Source organism: Canis lupus, chromosome X (genome assembly GCF_003254725.2).
Source record: "Canis lupus dingo isolate Sandy chromosome X, ASM325472v2, whole genome shotgun sequence".
Lineage (NCBI taxonomy): Eukaryota > Metazoa > Chordata > Mammalia > Carnivora > Canidae > Canis > Canis lupus.
In genome coordinates, this window is record NC_064281.1 from 42,002,866 (window position 1) to 42,023,509 (window position 20,644).

General features: G+C 51.1%; 1 protein-coding gene and 1 non-coding gene across 8 annotated transcripts; one reads left to right on the top strand and one right to left on the bottom strand.

Annotated features, from left to right (window-relative positions):
- The first annotated feature begins 97 nt into the window (after positions 1 to 97).
- On the top strand, positions 98 to 20,553 carry HDAC6 (histone deacetylase 6). Of its 7 annotated transcripts, none has more exons than XM_049107761.1 (29): positions 98 to 229; positions 1,312 to 1,434; positions 1,515 to 1,643; positions 1,781 to 1,869; positions 3,170 to 3,254; positions 3,351 to 3,391; positions 4,075 to 4,186; positions 4,318 to 4,415; positions 5,581 to 5,685; positions 5,811 to 5,879; positions 12,311 to 12,437; positions 12,544 to 12,609; positions 12,702 to 12,761; positions 12,860 to 12,949; positions 13,294 to 13,400; positions 13,498 to 13,565; positions 13,794 to 13,959; positions 14,067 to 14,195; positions 14,280 to 14,448; positions 14,730 to 14,863; positions 15,437 to 15,505; positions 15,594 to 15,786; positions 17,091 to 17,240; positions 18,503 to 18,677; positions 18,787 to 19,244; positions 19,326 to 19,445; positions 19,580 to 19,726; positions 19,822 to 19,950; positions 20,156 to 20,553. In XM_049107761.1, the coding sequence occupies exons 2-29, from the start codon at positions 1,342 to 1,344 to the stop codon at positions 20,222 to 20,224; spliced, it is 3,447 nt and encodes a 1,148-aa protein (XP_048963718.1). In that variant the 5' UTR covers positions 98 to 229; positions 1,312 to 1,341; the 3' UTR covers positions 20,225 to 20,553. The 7 variants fall into 7 exon arrangements, with proteins under 7 accessions (XP_048963718.1, XP_025324515.1, XP_048963716.1 ...); XM_025468730.3 differs by lacking the exon at positions 98 to 229 and adding an exon at positions 397 to 589; XM_049107759.1 differs by lacking the exon at positions 98 to 229 and adding an exon at positions 397 to 589 and having other exon boundaries at positions 1,518 to 1,643.
- LOC112673297 (U6 spliceosomal RNA) lies at positions 5,260 to 5,371 on the bottom strand. The gene has a single exon (XR_003144725.1). It is a non-coding gene; the product is annotated as a U6 spliceosomal RNA (small nuclear RNA).
- Positions 20,554 to 20,644: the final 91 nt, after the last annotated feature.

Here is a 20,644-nt window from a genome sequence, read left to right on the forward strand (position 1 = left end):
AGCATTTAACATCGTCACCACTCCCATTCTGGCCACCACCAGCCATCCTCCAATATCCACCGCGCTCCGGGGCCCTGCCGCCGGCCCGCCCGCGCTACGTCATCACAGCGCGCCGCGCAGGAAGCCACCGGGAGAAAAGAAACCGCCCCTTCCTAATTCCCTCGCTTGCTTGTTTGCTCTCTTGAGTCATCGTACAGGACAACTGGCGCGGGTCCGGAGGACTCCTAAGGTGACCGGACAAGGATCGAGAGACAGCGGCCACGGGAGCCAGGACGGCAGCGGCGGTGGTTGGGGGAGGGGCGGGCTAGAGCCTGAGCGCCACCTCGAACCGCGGGGGCACGCTTCACGCAGGCGCAGCACAGCCAGCGTCGCGCGCTGACGTACCCACGGCGTTTGTGAGCTCGCGGGAAGTATGGCCCGCCTGAAGGGCGCGGCCCTGAGCACCGACACACAGTGTAGGCGGATCGGGGCGGGCAGTAGAGAGACCGGCCCAATGGAAAAGAGGGCCTCAAGCACCCGCCGTCCCGCAGGTCGCCAGGAATTTGGCGGCGGGAGCCCTGGGCGGAGTTTGAAAAAAGGGCTGCGCTCAGTGAGTGGAGCCGAAGGGATTGGTCGGCGTCGGCTGTGGGGTCGGAAGGGGGAGGGGACTGGTGGGAGGCGGCCTGAAACTGGCTGAAGGGATTTGCTGGAGCTTGAGGGTAGGGTTTGAGCAGGGGGTGGGATCTGGTGGAAGGAAAGGGGCAGTTCCCCGAGGAGCGAGGCTCGTTGAAACGTTAGGGGCGGGATCTGGCCAAGTGGAAGGTGTCGGTCCAGCCTGATAAGGGGTGGAGTTAAGTGGATCGTTAAGGGTGGAGTCGGGGCCGGAGCGGGGTCTGGGTCTGGCTGAGTGAAAGGGTGGGTGATTATTCTGGGAGATTAGCTGGAAGGGGCAGATTTGTGAAGGGGTGGGGTCTTGGCGAGGCTTGGAGGAATGAAAGAGTCTGGGAATGTGATTTGGGGGAGCGGAAAGGGCGGTGATTAGCTGGAAAGGGCCGGCGCTAGGACGGACTGAGCCTGGGGACTTATTGCTCCGCGAAAGGGCAAGACTTTTAAAGGGGAAAGAATAGTGTTAAGGGGGTGGAGCCTACTGGGATGGGCGGGACCAGGTGGAATGGACACCCCAGTGGAAGGAGAAGGCCTTGAAAGGGGTGGAGTTTAGAAGGCGGTGGGGAGTAGGATAGCAGAAGGGATGGAGACTGTATAGGGGGCGGGGTCTGGGAGGCCCTCAGGGCACTCCAGCCTGTTCGTAGTCACCGCCACCCCACCCCCCAGAGCCGCATCAGGGGTGAAGTCTCCCCGACCATGACCTCCACCGGCCAGGATTCCACCACAACCAGGCAGCGAAGGAGTAGGCATAACCCCCATTCGCCCCCCCACGACTCCAGCGTCACCTCGGTGAGGCCCCAAACCTGCCTGATGGGGGGGAGGAGCAGTAGGCCGTGCCCTGGAATCTGACCCTTCTCTCTGTTTGGCAGAAGCGAGGTGTTAAGAAGGGTGCCTTACGCCACTCCAGCCCTAGTCTAGCAGAGGTAAAGAAGAAAGGCAGAATGAAGAAGCTCAGCCAAGCAGCAGAGCAAGACCTAATCGTGGGCCTGCAAGGGCTGGTGAGAGTGGCCTGGGCTCAATGGATTTAGCTTCCTGTGACAATCAGAATCCTGTGGTTCTCCCTCCTGGACAGTGTGTGTTCCTTCTGACTCGGGCCCAAAGTGGATCGGTTTCTCCCCTTTTTTTCTCCCTGCAGGATCTGAACCTTGAGGCCAAGACACTTTGTGGCACTGGCTTGGTGTTTGATGAGCAACTAAATGAATTCCACTGCCTCTGGGATGACAGGTGAGGCTGGCTCCTCCAGACGGTACCCTAACCACAAAAATAAATGCCCTTAGAGCCCATTAGCAAGAACGAAGCCATTCTTATGCTAGCCTGGAGACTGGCAGCAGATGATTTCAAGTGGGGAGGCTTAGGCTTGAAAAGATTCTTTTCATTTGGCCAACACCTCCTGAGTATGCACTGTGTTCCAGGAGTTGGTGATACAGACATGTCAGACCAGACAGACAGGGCCCCTTCTCTAGGAGCTGTTAGTTGAGTAGGAGAGCAAATCATTAAACAGCCAACAGCAGTGTGAAGTATTTAACGAAGGATAACCCCAGACTAGGGGATTCAAGAGTGTTTGATAGAGGACCCTAGACTAGCATTCCGGGGTTCGCAGAAGGCTTCCTTGAAGAAAGGATATTTCATGCAGAAATGCAAGAATTTATACCTCCCATTTGCTCACACATGTTGTAATTCTTTTGGCTCTGTGTTGGAAATGTATTCAGTACCTGACCTCTCCTTACCACCTCCACTGCCACCACCACCATCACTTACCTAGACTTGGCCGAGGCCTTCTCCTTGGCTGCCTGCTTTCACCCTCACCCTGCTGTCTGTTCTCCACATGGCAGCCAAAGAAAACCAAAATACGTGTGAGATGATGTTGTCTCTCTCTTTTTAATTACTTTTTAACTGAAGTATAGTTGACATACTGCATTACATTAGTTAGAGTCCTGTTCTCTTTTTTAGAATCCTTCAAGGGTATACCATTGCCCTCAAGGTAAAGTCCAGATTCTTCATTCTGGCCTATAACATACCACGTGATCTGGCTCCACACCACTTCAGTGACCTCATCAGCCAGTCACTCGCGTAGCTTCATTTCACCCACACTGGTCCCCCTGCTGTTCCTCCAGCATCGCCAGGCACTCTGTCAGCTCGGGTCTTTACCCTGGCTGGCCCCCTCTTCCAGAAACTCATTTCCACCTCCTCCTCACCCAGTTAACATTCCCATCTCAAGGAGACTTGCTCCAAGAGGTCTTTGTCTGCTCCCCTTCCCCCACACCTGCTGTTGGAGGCCTTCCTAGTCTATATCATTGTTTGCTCATTTATCACACTTATGTGTGTATGTCCCCTCTCCCAACAGAAGACTCATGATGGCAAAAGATTTCATTCTCGAATACATGTCTGCCATCTCCTGAGGAGCTAGGGATGCCGTGGTAGACAAAACAAACAGAACCCCTGCCTCTGGGAAGATTGCATTTTAGAGGGGGAAGAGAGAGTCTGTGTGTGTGTGGGTGTGTAACTGTATGTCTTGTCAACCCAGCTTTCCTGAGGGCCCTGAGCGGCTCCATGCCATCAAGGAACAACTGATCCAGGATGGCCTCCTGGACCGCTGCGTGTCCTTTCAGGTGAGTCCCTCAGCCGACACCCTGGGTGGTGGGCAGGAGCTGGCAGAGCCTGGGTGCGGCCAATGCCTTAACCCTTTATTCCTTGTGTCTCTCCAGGCTCGGTTTGCTGAAAAGGAGGAGCTGATGTTGGTTCACAGGTGAAGGCTTCAGGGCCTTGTAGCGGTGGGGAGGAGGCCACCCTGGGCCAACCAGGGCAGGCCGCATTCTCTGGGAAGGAATGTCCTAGGCCTTGTGGCCTTGAGCAAGTTGCTGAGTCTCTGAATCTGAGCGTCCTCGCCTATCACACGGGAACTTGTAAACAGAAGTTCCTCAGGAGGCTCCGAGATGTGTTGAGTGCTTAGAGTGGTGTCTGCCATGTCATCAGCCCACAATAGGCTGTTGGTATTACAACCTAGTGTGTAAACAGAGGATGGACATGTGGAGAGTGATTGGAGGTTCCTCCATGGGCTGTAGGAACCCAGAGTGAGGGCCCTGGTGTGATGTGATTCAAGGAGAACTAGCTTGGCAGAGGGGCTGTCTGAGCTGAGAAAGAGTGAGTCAGATGAAGAGGAAAGCTGAGGGAAGGGAGGTACAGACAGCTACAACAGTGTGGCCAATGGCCTGGGGGTAGGATTTATTCTGGCTAGAGCAGAGAGCAAGGGATATTACTGGAAATGAGGCTGGCTGGGGAAGAATCAGGAAACATGTCCTGTATCCCAGCTGATCCCTCAGATTGACAGTTGAGGGGGCCTGTCTTGACCAGGGCTCAGAAGGGACAGCCCTGACTCAGGCCCAGGAGGGAGGCAAATCCTTGAATCTCATCTCCTGTCTGTGTCCCCAGCCTAGAATACATTGATCTGATGGAGACGACCCAGTATATGAATGAGGGAGAGCTCCGCATCCTAGCTGACACCTATGACTCAGTTTATCTGCATCCGGTATGGATAAGAACTGTAAGAGCAGAGGGTGGTGGCAATCCTAGGGTTTCCCATCCCCATGCCCACCACATCCTGGGGAGGAGTAGTGGAGTGGACAGGGCTGCTCTCTCCCTTACTCCCTCTCTGGATCCCCACTGTCTTTTCAGAACTCCTATACTTGTGCCTGCCTGGCCTCAGGCTCTGTCCTTAGGCTGGTGGATGCAGTCCTGAGGAACGAGATCCGGAATGGCATGGCCATTGTCAGGTAGGACCCACCGGCATTTGGCTGTTTTATATTTTAAAAAATTCCTTCTCTCGAATGTAAAATGTATTGGTATGGGTGGTATATTCATATGGTTCAAGAGTCAAAAGATACAAGAGGGGATACCAAAAAATCTCCTACCCTCATCCCTCAGAGACCTGCTTTCTCTCCTGGAGGTAGCCATTGTAACCAATGACTCATGTGTGCACCCAGAAACATTCTGTGTTTATTCGTGGAGTAAATGCCATATTTTATCAATGCTGAAATCTGTATTTTACCATCTTGAAAACCAGACTCATCTTGCAAACAGTGGCGTCTTAGAATTCATTTAGCAGTGTTTTCTGTTTTGTTGTTGGCATGTGAAATCACTATACATCTTCACGTTGTTGGCATCCCAAAATTGATGAAATGCAGAAGATACAGCCTTTCTCCTCCCCCTTTTTTTAGCCACAAAAGGTGGTAGCACTCAATATGCTCCCTTCCGTACCATGCATTTTTCACTTCTATGTCTTGGAAAGCTTTTCTCGAACAGTGCATGCCTTAGATCTGCGTAGAACGACACTGTGCAAATGCACAGGAAGTTAACCAGCCCCCTAGAAATGGGCGTTTTGGTTCTCCCCAGTCATTTGCTGTTTCCAAAACATGTCACAGCAAATACCATTATCCATTTAGAAACATTGTTATTTCACCCTTTATATTTTGTGGGCTGTGGGCTAAGTCCCCGGGAACAGAATGGCTGTGAGGGTGTGTGCACTGATCACTTTTATTTTACTTATTTTAAAAATTTTAATTCCAGTATAGTTAACATGCAGTGTTACATTAGTTTCAGGTGTACAATATAGTGAAAAAAAACATGGAACACTTTACAAATTTTTGCGTCACCCTTGCACAGTGGCCATGCTAATCCTCTCCCTCTCCCTCTGCCTACATTTTAGTATATGTGCTGCCAGAGGGAGCATTACACGTTGATAACTTTAACGAACATTATGCAATTTCCTTTGGGTAGAGAGCAGTAGATGGGGTGAAGGTCTGGGGGCCCCAGGTACTCAGTTCCTGACAGATTTGTAACCAGAGGAGTTGGTGGTCTAGAATTGGAACACAGGGGAGAGTCTGCCTCTGTAGAGGAGGACCCCCACCCCCAATCTGTGGCCTTCCCTGTCCTGCCCAGGCCTCCTGGACACCACGCCCAGCACAGCCTTATGGATGGGTATTGCATGTTCAACCATGTGGCCGTGGCTGCCCGCTACGCTCAACAGAAGCATAACATTGAGAGGTCAGCAGCAAGCAGGGGGGCGGGGGTGGTGGGGGTGGCACAGGGTAGGGTATCCTGGTCTGGGCCCTTCCGCCAGATGCACCTTGATCCTCTTACATAGTACCCCACCTCTGTCATCCTCACAGGGTCCTTATCGTGGATTGGGATGTACACCATGGTCAAGGAACACAGTTTACCTTTGACCAGGACCCCAGGTATGCCCTGAGTGCTGCCTTAGATGCTAGACTTCCAGCCACCCCCGCATCCTTACAGGCCCAGCCAGGAGCCTAGGCAGGAACGGAAGGCATTCACATTCATCAGGCCCACCTTAGAACCCAGTTCTGTGTAGCTCTCTACATTGCCTTCTTTCTTGCTTAATTTCACTGTGAGGCAGGGTCCGCTGGCTTCCCCATTTTACAGATGGGGGAACTGAGGCTTACAGCTCACACGGTCATACAGAGTAGTGGGAGAGATGAGATTTGAGCCCACAGATGTTTGAAGACCTTGTTCACAAGTTTCCCTCGGAACTGGAGTGAACTTCAAATTACGGGTTTATTTTTCTGATTCTGACTACTGCAAAATATTTAATGAAATTGAACAACATTGGGGCACTTAAGTGGCTCAGTCGGTAAGGTGTCTGCCTTAGGCCCAGGTCATGATCCCAGGATCCTGGGATCAAGCCCCATGTCGGGCTCCTTGCTCAGTGGGGAGCCTGCTTCTCCTTCTCCCTCTGCATACTACTATGCTTATACTTTTTTTTTCTGTCAAATAAATAAAGTCTTTTTTAAAAATTCCAGCAGGATTTTAAAAAAAGCAAAGATAATTGAGCAATACAGAAATGTCTAAAACAGTGAGTCTCCTGGAATTCCTGCCACTTCCAAATAACTTACTGATAGTGTCAGTTATATTCTTACAGAATTTTTTCTTTAGATGGATGAATATTTAGTATGGTCATTAATGCACCCCCTAATGGGATGTTGCTTTCTGTGTTCTTCGGCAATTTGCTTTTTGCATTTAACAACGTGTCCTGGGCACCTCTCCACATTAATGCCTCTAAAGAACACCTTGGTCTTTGCAAGGAGCGTTCAGTATCCCGTTGTATAGCTGTATCTCTGGTCATTTAACCCTCGGACATTTATGGTGCTTTCCAGTTTTTGCTATAACAGACAGTTCTACAGTGGAAATATATCATTTTATATTATCTTAAAATCTGTAATTTAGAAAGATGTAACTTTGCATTCCTTTGTACACGTATAGGATGTACACATATAGGATGAATTTCCAAGTGTGGATTGCTGGGTCAGAGGGTCAATGGGCTTTCAAATCTGGGGTCTCCTGCCAGACTTCCCTCCTGAAATGTGGCACCAGCTTACCCTTCCTGTGGAAAGTGATTGAGCAAATCCTCGTCAGTAGGGACACTAAGTGTTGTTTTATTCAACCTTCTATCAAATCAACTGCATAGAATCCCCTTTTTCCCCCACAGATCCCAAGTTCCCATGGCCTATTATTTAATCTAGGTTGGCAGTTCTCTGAACATTGCTTTATTATTATGTAGCATTCAATGTTGCTGACAGGTGTCTGACTTTTATTTCTTTCTGAGTAATCCATTTCCCTCTCCAAAGATATCACTTTCTTCTTTCTATCCCTGTGTTCTGAACTTTCATCCCGGCCTCTTCATTCCCCTTAGCAGGGAGTAGACATTTTACATCTGAAGACTCATGCCTTTCTTAAATCTTAAATCCTCAGATGCTTTTTTTTTTTTTAAAGGACAGTCTTTTTTAAAAATTTTTTTAGGTTTTATTTATTTATTAATGTGAAACACACACGGAGAGGGAGAGAGAGAGAGAGACAGACAGACAGACACAGGCAGAGGGAGAAGCAGGTTCCATGCAGGGAGCCTGATGTGGGACTCGATCCCGGGTCTCCAGGACCACACCCCAGGCTGCAGGCGGCGCTAAACTGCTGCGCCACCAGGGCTGCCCTCCTCAGATGCTTTCTTCTAAAGGGTCTTTTAAAGAAAGATTTTATTTATTTATTTGAGAGACAGAGAAAGAGCAAGAGAGAATGAGTGAGGTGAGGGACAGAGTGATGAGCAGACTCCTGCTGAGCAGGGAGCCCAGTGTGGGGCTCAATCCCAGGATCCTGGGATCATGACCTGAGCCAAAGGCAGATGCTTAACTGAGTAAGCCACCCAGGTGCTCCTGTATTCCACTGTATTCTGTCTGGTCTCTTGTATTCTCTTTTTTTAAAGATTTTATTTATTTATTCATGAGAGACACAGGCAGAGGGGAAGCAGACTCCCCACAAGGAGCCTGATGTGGGACTTGATCCTAGACCCTGGGATCACGCCCTGAGCCAAAGACAGACAGTAAACCACTGAGCCACCCAGGTGTCCCTCTCTCGTGTTTTCTTCTTCATTTTGCTCTGTGTCCTGGGAGAGTTCCTCAACTATATTATATCTTGAAGCTCTTCCATTGAATTACATATTTAGACATTGTTTTCATCTTCAAAAGCACTTTCTTCCTCCCTGTTTCTGCATCCTCTCATTCCTCAGCTTGTTTTTAAAGAGGAGTAAATAGAAGCGCTCTAAGTTTTCCTCAGTTTGCCTCAAATGTCTAGCAGTTCTTATTTGGCATTCATATTGAAAAATGCTGGTGAAGGTGGCTGTCCTGGGGCTGCTTTTCTGGAGTGCATGCCAGTCTGTTTCCTCAAATTTGTTTCCCCAGGGTGGGGGCAGGAAATGTCATGTCCACTGACAGATCTTAACCTTAGGGAGCATGGACAGGAAGCCATGCATCAGATGGGGTCCTGCCAAATGCCAGGAAAAGGGGGGGGTCTCTTCTTGTGATGGCATCTCTTTTTTTTACCGTCTGTCTTGCTGAACATTTGTCAGTTGTACTAATTTTTTCAAATCTAACTTTTGGCTTTTTTGGCCATCCACTGTTCTAGTGGGGTTTGGGGTTTTTTTTAAGATTTTATTTATTTGAGAGAGAAAGTAAGTACAAGCAGGGGGAATAGCAGAGGGAGAGAGAGAAGCAGACTCCCCACTGAGCAGGAAGCCAGACATGGGACTCGATCCCAGGACCGTAGGATCATGACCTGAGCCAAAGGCAGATGCTAAACCAACTGAACCACCCAGGTACCCCATGTTTATTTTTTTAAGATTTATTTATTTTGAGAGAGAACAAGAGAAAGAGTGAGGGTAGGGGCAGAGGGAGAGAAACTCAAGCGTAATCAGTGCTGCACAGAGTCCTATGCAGGGCTCTATCCCATGACCCTGAAATCATGACCTGAGCCAAAACAAGAGTCACTCAACTAGCTGAGCCACTCAGGCACCCCTAGCATTTATTTTTTATACTTAATTATTTTTTCTGTTTTTATCTTTATTAATCTCTTTCTCCTGTGTTATTTTGTCTGTTTCTGGCTTCTTGAATGCTTCAACAATTATCAACTCAGTTGGCCAATCTGATTTCATCTGTACCTGCCATCACTGCCATTCTTCTTTTTTTTATTACTGCCATCTTTCTGTAATATTTTTAAGTTAATCCCAGATTACCATATCATTTTTCTGTAAATATTCTAGAATATCTCTCTAAAACATAGAGGATGTATTTTAAATTAAAAAAAATTTACCGGGATCCCTGGGTGGCGCAGCGGTTTGGCGCCTGCCTTTGGCCCAGGGCGCGATCCTGGAGACCCGGGATCGATTCCCACATCGGGCTCCCGGTGCATGGAGCCTGCTTCTCCCTCTGCCTGTGTCTCTGCCTCTCTCTCTCTCTGTGACTATCATAAATAAATAAAAATTAAAAAAAAAATTTACCATCGTATATCGTCTCTAAGCAAACAAGAATTCCCTAACTTCATTCATCATTCTTTTTGTTTTAATAAATGCATTGGAGGCTATAGCTGTGTTCTTTTGTGGATATGTTATTGACAATATACACAGATATGAAGAATTGTAAATATATTCAATGCATTCTTTCTCATAAATAAGAATGTATAATTGGGGAAAAAAAGCACACATTTATCCATGCCCTTCAATCTCCTAGCTCCCCATCTCTTGGGCTCTTAACTCCATCAGCAGGGTCCTGGGTGGAGACAAATTGATCAAGCCTTAAAGTACTAATATGAAGATGATAAAAACAGGTAAACTAAGGCTAAGTAGTTAAGAGAACAAGAAAATCTAGTGAATTGGTCATTCAGTGAATTGGCTACTCAGAATTGATTTTGTGTACTTTGACCTGGATCTGTACTTGATGTCTCCAGAAGGGAAACCTCAGGTCATCTTGGGTTCCCTCCGTGATCTGCTCAGCATGAGAGAGGGCTCCGTGAGGCCCTTGGAGTCTCAAAGACTATTTCCCAGGGATTTGTTGAAGTCTCTAATTGTCTCCATCTTTCTGAGATGATCCTTGTTTAAACTTCCTTTTACTGTCTTTTGACTGGGATTGTGGGAGAGCAAGGAGGTAAACCTGTGCTATCAGTCCACCATTCTTTTATTAGAAATCAGTGGAACTTATTTTAAAACCTCCTGCTGGGGTGCCTGGGTGACTCAGTTAAGCATCCAACTCTTGGTTTCAGCTCAGGTCATGATGTCAGGTCCCGGGATAGAGCGCTGTGTTGGGCTCCATGCTGCTTGAGATTCTCTCTCTCTCTCTCTCCCTCTCCCCTGCCCCTCTCCCCACTCATACTCTTTCTCTCCCAAATTAAAATAAATAAATCTTTAAACAAACAAGCAAGCAAAAAAAAATAATAACCCTCCTGCTGTTTGCTTTGTTTCCTTGGGTGTTCATTCTGCTGGTTCTGGTGGCTGTCATGAGTTTGGCTTTCTTCGACTATTTTCTTTATTCTTTTCTTCCCCTGATGATCATCTTTATATTCCACTGTGGTTTTCTTTTTCTCTACTGGTTAACTTACTTTAAAAAAAAAAGTTTAGAACTGATATTTATCAGAGTCAAAAGTAAAACAGTCGGGCCCCTAGGAGGCTCAGTCGGCTAGGCAATCTGCCTTTGGCTCAGGTCATGATCCCAGAGTCCTGGGATCGAGCCCCCAAGTCAGGCTCCCTGCTTGGTGGGGAGTCTGCTTCTCCCTCTGCCACTCCCCCTGCTTGTAATCTGTCTGTCTGTCTCTCTCTCTGTCAAATAAATAAAATCTTTTAAAAAAAGTAAAACAGTTATCTCCCACCTACTCAAGATCAGAACTTTTGCATGGGTTTCATTGCTCGATTCCAAGGTGTTTTTCTTGGATTTCAAGAATCTATATCAGTTGCATCAATTTTCACTACCACATTATCAGCACTTTTTAAAATGTGACTAAGTTGGTTTAGATTCATTGCTTACCGCTATTCCTTGCATTTCTCTGAAGAAAGATAAAAACTGTTGCCTTAAATTCTTAAACAGGGGCAGCCCCGGTGGCCCAGTGGTTTAGCACTGCCTTCAGCCCAGGGCCTGATCCTGGAGACCCGGGATCCCACATCGGGCTCCCTGCATGGAGCCTGCTCCTCCCTCTGCCTGTGTCTCTGCCTCTCTGTGTGTCTGTCATGAATAAATAAATAAAATCTTTAAAAAGTTTTTAAAAAATTCTTAAACAAGACAGGGAGTGAACAGATGGATGGATGGAGGAAAGATTATTCATTTTGATTGCCCTCATCAGAATTAAGCCCTCCTACAGCCTCCTGCTGGGCTTTCTATCAGAACATAGACCTTCGTGCCTTTTCAGGGTCTGTTCTGTGTCTCTCTGGTGTATCCTCTGTCCTCACTGCCCTGAGTGCTCAGTGTCTCACCTACAAAATACAAGTAGTAGAGGTGCCCTGTAAGGTACTGGAGAGAAGGAAGGGCCCCTTCACTGGCCTCAGGAAGCCTCAGCCACCACCCCCACACATATACAGAAACAAATTTCATGCCCCCTAAGCCCTAGCCCTCAAGGTTCCCCACATCCTTCAGGGGAAGCACTAGGCTCTCCAGCCTTGCCTGCTCTTTTCTACGTTAGCTGGCTCCTACCAGCTAAGAGCCGTATGCCTCCCTTGGGTCTCAAACATCACAGAATCTGTCCTGCTATCACCACCTTGGTCACGGGGGCCCGTGGGGCAGGCTGGTATGATTTTGAGTCCCCTGCTGGGTCAGAAGACCTTGGGGACTGGGCTAGATCCCATCACTGTCAGGGTCTCCCAAGCTAGCACTGAGGAGAGTACCAAGTGGGTTTTTTTTCTTTTAAGATTTTATTTATTTATTCATGGGAGACAGAGAGGCAGAGACATACACAGAGGTAAAAGCAGGTTCCCTGCAGGGAGCCTTATGTGGGACTTGATCCCAGGACGCTGGGATCACCCCCTGAGGTCCTTTTTTTAAAAAAAATTATATTTATTTATTCATGAGAGACAGAGAAAGAAAGGCAGAGGATACCTGTGTTTTTGCCAGTGAGAAAGTGCACGAATGAGTGAAGTGATGGAGAAACAGGAACATTCGTGAATGGGAGGGTGGATAAGTTGGTGACTAAATAGAATGAATGGATGTGAGAGTTAAGGAGTTAGTGGGGAAATGGATGAGAGAATGAATGAGTGGCCAAGTCAGCTGGGTGCTGTGGGTTGGGGTGTCTGGGGCATTGACTCTCAACTGCCCCCACCTCTTTTTTCCCCCCTCCCTGCCTCCAGCGTCCTCTATTTCTCCATCCACCGCTATGAGCAGGGTCGGTTCTGGCCCCACCTGAAGGCCTCTAACTGGTCCACCATAGGTTTTGGCCAAGGCCAGGGATATACCATCAATGTGCCTTGGAACCAGGTCAGCGTCTGCCCGCCCTACACCCCCAAAGTCAGGCCCCACCCTGCCCTTCAGCCCGTTTCGGGGCAGAGGGCAGAATGTCTCCATTGTGCTGCTCTGTCTGCAGGTGGGGATGCGAGATGCTGACTACATTGCTGCTTTCCTGCGCCTCCTTCTGCCAGTCGCCCTTGAGGTCCTGGGGGTCTGGGGTGTGTTGGGACAGGAACAATGTTGAGGGATGGGCCGTGAGGGCAAGTGGCCTCATGTAGTCCCTTTCCCCCTCAGTTCCAGCCCCAGCTGGTCCTGGTGGCCGCTGGATTTGATGCCCTCCAAGGGGACCCCAAGGTAAGGTGGGCTGCCTGGGATGGTACGTGGGCAGAAGGGGGCTGCACCGAGCCAGGCTGATCCTCCACACACATCCCACACCCCCTACCCCCACCCAGGGTGAGATGGCCACCACTCCGGCAGGGTTCGCTCAGCTAACCCACCTGCTCATGGGTCTGGCAGGAGGCAAGCTGATCCTATCTCTGGAGGTGAGTGACTCCCTTCAAGTCTCAGCCCGTCTATGGATCCATCCAGGAGGACATTAGAACAAAGCTTTCAGGTTAGGCAGGAGTCTGTCCCAGCCCTTCTGCTTACTAGCTGGACCACCTCATCTAAGTCACTGAACTTACTTGTACCCCCACTTGCCTTGTGCAAAATGGGCATCATAACTATGGTGATTGCCTCCCTGCACTGTTTGGTGAACGAAATGGAAGTCAGCCTTCATTTTCCTTGTTGCTTGCTGTGTAGTCAGCACCCTAGTAGCATTACTGCTGTTCTTCCTTCATAATGCGTGGCTCTTTCCTGATCCCCGCCCCCCACACTCCTTTCCCAGGGCGGCTACAACCTCCGCGCCCTGGCTGAAGGTGTCAGCGCCTCACTCCACACCCTTCTGGGAGACCCTTGCCCCATCCTGGAGTCTCCCAGTGCCCCCTGCCCAAGGTGAGCACCCTAGTGGAGGGTGGAGGAGGAGAAAAGTGGGACCCGTACTGCCTGCCCACTGGCCATCTGATCACATTTCCCCTCCCCTGCCCTCTAGTGCCCAGGCGTCACTCTTCTGCGCCCTGGAAGCCCTGGAGCCCTTCTGGGAGGTCCTTGTGAGATCAGGTAGGAGGCAGGGAGGGGGCTAGGTGGGGAGTCAAGCATGAAATGAGCCCTTGAGAGAGACTCTCCCAGACCCTGCATGACTTTTCCTGGTAGGGGAGCGTCAGGCCCTCTCTCGCCTTGGACCCTGGTTTCAGGCCTCTCACCTCTTTTATGTTTGGGTAAACTGAGTTCCAGAGCATTACAGGGATCTGAGGTCCGGGGAGTAGAGTAAACGGCCTCCCTTTACAGCTGAGGCCCTGGAGGAGGACATCCTGGAGGAGGAAAAGGCGGAGAAGGAAGAGGAGAGACCGTGGCAGCCCTCAGTGCTCCCAGTTCTGACGTGGCCCATGCTGCAGGCTCGCACAGGGCTGGTCTATGACCAGCGGATGATGGGTCACTACAACTTGTGGGACAAGTATGCAGTTGGAGGGCCACTGGCTAAATGGACAGGGACATTCCTCCCACCTTTCTGAAGCACTAAGCCCTGTCTCTGTTCCTTGCCCACCCCCACCCCAAACCCAGCCATCACCCAGAGATGCCTCAGCGAGTCTTTCGGATCATGCGCCGTTTGGAAGAGCTGGGCCTTGCGGGGCGCTGCCTTACCTTGCCCACACGTCCTGCCACGGACGCTGAGCTGCTTACCTGCCACAGGTCAGACCTCCCTCCACCCCCCCCCCCACTACTGCCCTGGTGGAGGGGATGGAAGCACCAGACTGTCCCCGTCTGTGCCTCCAGTGCCGAGTATGTGGGCCGTCTGCGGGCAACCGAGAAGATGAAAACCCGGGAGCTGCACCGCGAGGGCTCCAACTTTGACTCCATCTACATCTGCCCCAGCACCTTTGCCTGTGCGCAACTGGCCACTGGCTCTGTGTGCCGCCTGGTGGAGGCTGTACTAGCCAGAGAGGTACCTCCTCCGTAGTGTGTGTGGGGGTGGGGGGTCTTGGGAGGGGTAGGGGGGATGGAAAGAGGTTGGGGCTGGGCCTGAGGCACACAGGAAGGAAGACCCCTGCTCCCCAGAGGCCTTGCTTACTGGCAAGTGCGGTGGGGGGATGGGGATTACCGGCTGGGGGCGCCTAGCAGCTGGGGGTAGTGGCAGTGACGGAAGGAGAGAATAAAGGGAATAAAGGAGAGAGAAAGCAGCGAGGGCAGGTGGTCTAATCTTTGCTTCCTGCTCCTCCCCCCCAGGTTTTGAATGGTACTGCTGTGGTGCGTCCCCCAGGACACCACGCAGAGCGGGATGCCGCTTGTGGTTTCTGCTTTTTCAACTCTGTGGCTGTGGCTGCTCGCCATGCCCAAGCCATCAGTGGGCATGCACTGCGGTGAGGGCTCCCTGGGCTCCATTACCCCCACCCCCCACCACCAGCTCAGTGCTTACTCACTGGGCCAGTGGTGCAGACTCCCACCAGGACTTACCCAGAAACACCCAAGTGTACTTTTGCCCAGTACTTCCCCAGAAAAGGACCAAGGATCTAGCCTTGTAGTACTTAACCAGATAGGACCCCCAGATTGTAGCACCCAGTGTCTCCCTGCTCCCTCATTTCTGGCCCCTGATGGCCATCCTGACAGATTTCAAGGTCCAGGCCCCCAGTGCTTACTTCAGAAGACCCAGTATCCAGCTCCCCACATTTACCAATACAGGGTTTTTTTTTGTGGGGGGGTTCCAGCCCCAAGCACTTGCTTGGGCTCATAGTGAAGACCTCAGGACCCAGTCTCTGGCCTTCATCCTTACTCTGATAGGACCCACAAGCCTGCCACCCACTGCTTTCCCCTCCAGGACCCAGAGTTTTGCCACCAGCAATAAATGCCCCTGTAGACAGACCCTGGGGTTCAAGCCCCTATCCTCTCTCAGGGGGCCAGTGTCCCAGGTCACTAAGGAGCCCTTCCCTCCCCAGGATCCTGATAGTGGACTGGGATGTCCATCATGGTAATGGAACTCAGCACATATTTGAGGAAGACCCCAGGTGAGGGGCTGGGGCAGGGGCCGGGGCATGCCTCAGGGGTGCCGGGGGCCACTAACCAGCCATGGTCACCCCCTTCCCACCCCGGCAGTGTGCTCTACATTTCCCTGCATCGGTATGATCATGGCACCTTCTTTCCCATGGGGGATGAGGGTGCCAGCAGCCAGGTAGGCCAGGCCGCAGGCACTGGCTTCACTGTCAACGTGGCCTGGAATGGGCCCCGCGTGGGTGACGCCGACTACCTGGCTGCCTGGCATCGTCTGGTGCTTCCTATTGCCTATGAGGTATAGTATGGGATGCATGTGGCAGTGACTGTGTGGGTGACAGTGGGCTTGCATGTGTCTGACTTCCAGATGACGGATCCTGTGGGACAGCTGTAGTGGGTGACTGATCCTGTGGGTGGCTGTAGTGATGGCTGTGGGGGGGGGAGGATGTGACTCTGCGATGGCCTTGGCCTATTTCTGCCTCTGCAGAGTGGCTCTATGTGACCGCCTTCCCTGCGGTCCTGTAATCATAAGGGACTTCCAGGTATGTGGTGGTGGACTTCTTTGGATGCATATGAGGTGGCCCTGTGTGAGTGCCATCTCTGTGGAATTGCACATGCAAGGCAGGGAGGAGTTTGAGTGTGTGTGTGTGTGTGTGTGTGTGTGTGTGTGTGTGAGGCTGCACAAATGGCTCTTGGCCACCACCGTTTTTGCTCTCTGGTGGCTGTAACACTGGATGTTACCGTGCACTGCTCTCTCTGTGACAGCTGGTGTGTGGCTTTCAGCATGTGTGAGAGTATGTGTGACATTCCCCTCTGCCTGTCTGCCACAGCTGCTTGTGTGTCTGGCTGGCAGTAGCCTGTGTATCTTTGCCTGACACTGCGTGAGTGTGTGGCTATAGATGACTGCTTTCTCTGTGTGCAGTGTGTGTGTGTGTGTGCAGTGTGTGTGCGTGTGTGTGTGTGTGGTGATTTGGGTAATGGCACGTGTAGGACTGTGTCTGTGTAGGGGTGGATGTGGCTTACCATCCCCTCTGTGAGGTACTGTTGTGTATGTGTGTGTGATTAGCACAATGTCAGTTCAGTCTACGTGCTACCGTCTCATATGTGTGGGCATGTGACCATTTTCTGCCTGTGGCACTTGTATTGTCACTTTCTGTGATGGAAGTGTATGTGCACCTCCCTTTGGCACTGTCTGTATAAATCCCTGTGTTGTGCCTGTATGTCCCATGTCACCATCTCCTGACGTCTGAATCTCCACATTTCATGTCTCTGCCTTATGACTCTGCTTTGTGTCCCCATCTGTCCATTTCCAGAACTGTCTCCCAGTCTCTGTTGCATCATGTCTCTCAGTCTATGTTTGGTGTGTCCACATCCCTGTTGATCTGTCTCCATGTCTCTGTCTCTGTGACCCTGATTCTGCCTGCCCTGTGTCTCCACGTCCTCCCCTCCCCTTCCTATTTTCAGGGTTCTGGTCCTGTGTCCCCCAGTCTGCAGTCCTCCATCTTTCTCTGACTGGCATCTCTGTGTGTCTGAGTCACCCTCCCCTACTAGCTACCCAGGCCACCACACTCATGCCCTCATGTCTCTTCTCTCCTGGTTCAGTTTAACCCGGAACTGGTGCTGGTCTCAGCTGGCTTTGACGCTGCACGGGGGGACCCGCTGGGGGGCTGCCAGGTGTCACCGGAGGGCTATGCCCACCTCACCCACCTGCTGATGGGCCTCGCCAATGGCCGTGTTGTCCTAATCCTGGAGGTAATTCTCTTTGCCTCTCTTCCCACGGTGGGAGGACCAGGTTTGGAAGGCTTGAAGTCCTGCCCTCTCTGCTGGCTAGCTGTAACACTCGGGGGCAGCTTGCCGAAATCTGCTTTGAGTGTCCCCACCTGGGATTGTTGATAGACACCCGGTGTCAATAACACCAGCTTAATAGCTTTAACTGAGTGCTTGGCATTTGCCGTGTGCTCCTCCCAGCTCTTCATGTGTAATATTAACCCACTCACTTGCCAAAACAGCTTTCCGAGGTAGAGTCTGCCGACCTTGTCATCTTCCTCCCTCATGATCAGGAAAACTGAGGCACAGAGAGGTGTAGTGACTAGCCCACCTCCACACATCTGATGGCAGAGCCAGGGCTTGAACCCAAGCAGCCTTACTCACGCTGGCGTCCAAATCCTTTACCATTACTTGAGCTATCTCAAGAAATCTCCCGAGACAAAGTTAACTCACTGACCTTTTGAGTCACTCAGTGCCCCTGCGCCACCCACCCCCCATGCCTCAGTTTCCTCAACTGTAAGATGGGGCTGGCTACTCATGAAACAGTGCCTGGTGTGTGCTAAGTGCTGTATAAGTAGTTTCTAATTGTCGTGAGTTATCGTGTGCTAGTTAAACCCTCTCGGGCCACCTTACATACTGCTATTTTTCACTACTGAGCAGATAAGGACAGTCACTCACAGAGATTAATTAGCTGCTCTAAGGTCCCACAGGGTGCCCAGGACCACTTGTGTCAGGGCAGGGAAGTGGTGAAGAACTTGGACTCTCCCATCAGGTAGCCCAGCTCCCGCTGTGGGCCTCAGACACATTATCTTACCACACTGAGCCTCAGTTTCTTTGTAGAAAGAGCAGAGACTGGGATTCCTATAGGATGTTGAGTGAAGGGGGTTTCCCTACAGACTGGGCACATGTGGTGGTAAGGATTAAGTGATTTGATAACACATAAAATGCTCAAAATAGGGTCTGGCACCCAGAAGGCACTTGAGGAATATTTGCTGTTACTAACATTACGCTCAGTGCTACTGTCATGATGATAATTATTATCTTGCACTTTACATCATAATTGATCTCCCTCAACAGCCACCTCACTTGGTGGATGCTGCCCATCTGACAGATGTGTGTTCTACTCATTTGTCTTCACCCTCCAGACTTGCAGGGCCCTGGAGGGGGATTGGGAGGCAGAACATCTTGCCTCCCAGATTCCATGGGGACCCTCCATCATACTTTTCCTCCACTTTTTCTTAACATAGGGTGGCTATAACCTGACATCCATCTCAGAGTCCATGGCTGCCTGTACCCGTTCCCTCCTTGGGGACCCACCACCACTGCTAACCCTGTCGAGGCCCCCACTCTCGGGGGCCCTGGCCTCCATCACCGAGACCATCCAAGTCCATCGCAGATACTGGCGCAGCTTGCGAGTCATGAGTGAGCAGACGTGGGAAACTGGGGGTGATGGGGCTCATGAGAGAGCAGGGATCAGGGGCAGGATAGGAGAGAGCACTCACACTCAAGGATCTCCCTCCTGTGGTTCCAGAGGTCGAAGACAAGGAGGGACCCTCTACTTCTGAGTTGATCACCAAGAAAGTGACCCAACCAGCCAACCCTGGGTCAGCTGAGAGGATGACCACACCAGAAGGGAACATTCTGGACATAGACACAGAGAAGGGTCCCTCAGCATCATCCGTGGAAGAGTCCACTCCCGGGCAAGCTAAGTCAGAGACTGCTGTGGTGGAGTTCAATCAGGACCAGTCCTTGGAGGCTACCACAGGGGAAACCACTCTGTACCAGACCATCCCAGAGGCAGCCACAGAAGGAACCACACCAGGCCAGACCACCTCAGAGGAAGCTGTGGGGGGAGCTGAAGTGATCCAAACCTCATGTACTGATAACCAGACTCCCCCAACCTCACCTGTGCAAGGAGCCACACCCCAGATATCCCCCAGTAAGCTGATTGAGAATCTCAGGACCTTGGAACTAAACATCGAGGCTGAGGTAAGACCCACCACACCCAGTTAGGGGGAAGAAGGGGCAAGAATCTGGCCTCTCAGATACATCTCTTGCCTCTGCATCCAGAAGGCACCAGAATCTCAGATCCCAGAAGAGGAGGGGCTACTAGGAGAGGCAGCTGGAGGTCAGGACGTAGATGATTCTGTGCTGAATGAGAGCTGTGGGGACCATGCTGACACTGACCAGGTGAGCTCAGGCACCAGGGATAAGACTGTGGCTTCTGTCTCTTGCCTGTTCCAGCCTCCAGCTAGGAAAATGTGGTGGAGGGACATGGGATAGGGAGATGGAGTCCCTAGCTCACTCAGTTTCATCCACTCCAGGTCGTGCTTTATGCCGTGACACCGCTGCCCTGGTGTCCCCATTTGGTGGCAGTGTGCCCCATCCCTGAGTCAGGCCTCGACGTGACCCAACCTTGTCAGGACTGTGGAGTGCTCCAGGAGAACTGGGTGTGTCTCTCTTGCTATCAGGTAGGCAGCAGAAGAAGGGGTTGGGGTGGAGGTTGGCTGGGAGCAGACTGCTGGTGGGTACTGATCCCCACTCAATCCTCACTTCCCAACTTCAGGTCTACTGCGGTCGTTACATCAGTGCTCATATGCTCCACCACCACGAAGACTCAGGACACCCGCTGGTCCTCAGCTACGTCGACCTATCCACCTGGTGTTACAACTGTGAGGCCTATGTCCACCACCAGGTGGGTCCTGGGCAGAGCCTCTAACACGCGCACACACACACCCTCACACAGACCTTCTGTGCTTGGGTAAAGGGAGAGTGAGGACCCTTCTGCATGTGGGACAGGACAGTCCAGGAGAAGGGTGGTTGAGGACTAGTGTGGGGCAACCTCCTGGCTGAGGTAGAGGGGTCCTCACTCTCCTCCCCACCCTCTCTCGCCTCCTCAGGCTCTCCTAGATGTGAAGAACGTGGCTCACCAGAACAAGTTTGGGGAGGACATGCCCCACTCACACTAAATCCCAGAAAATGTTTCTCGTCTCCACCTTCTAAGGATTCAGATGAGGCACAGCCCCACTCCATCCCATCCTGAAGACTTTTCAGCTCCCCTGGGATGCCGATTTAAGCATCAATACTTGTAAGAGGACTGTGATGATCAATTGTAAATCTCCCCCTGCCCACTGCCTGTTTGAGGGACTCCATCTAACCTGCCCGGAAAGAAACGGGGGGCAGTTCAGTGGTCCCAAGAGGGGGCTGATATCCTGAACCTGATACTCTGGAGGGAGGGGGATCAACTGACAATATATAGCTGAGTTGCATTAGTAATAAAGGACAAGCTATTACAAAACCTGGAGAGAGCCTTTTAACCTTAAGTAAGTAAAGAACACCACACCCCTGGCCAACAGGTCCAAGGTGTAATGAAGGAATGAGGGCATGGG

Bases quoted from the DNA above. Each gene is read 5' to 3' on its own strand.
- HDAC6 (XM_025468730.3), top strand. From the start codon at position 413: ATGGCCCGCCTGAAGGGCGCGGCCCTGAGCACCGACACACAGTGTAGG. The intron at 1,435-1,514 runs GTGAGGCCCCAA...TCTGTTTGGCAG, and splicing joins ACGACTCCAGCGTCACCTCG to AAGCGAGGTGTTAAGAAGGG. The intron at 15,787-17,090 runs GTATAGTATGGG...CTCCTGGTTCAG, and splicing joins TGCTTCCTATTGCCTATGAG to TTTAACCCGGAACTGGTGCT.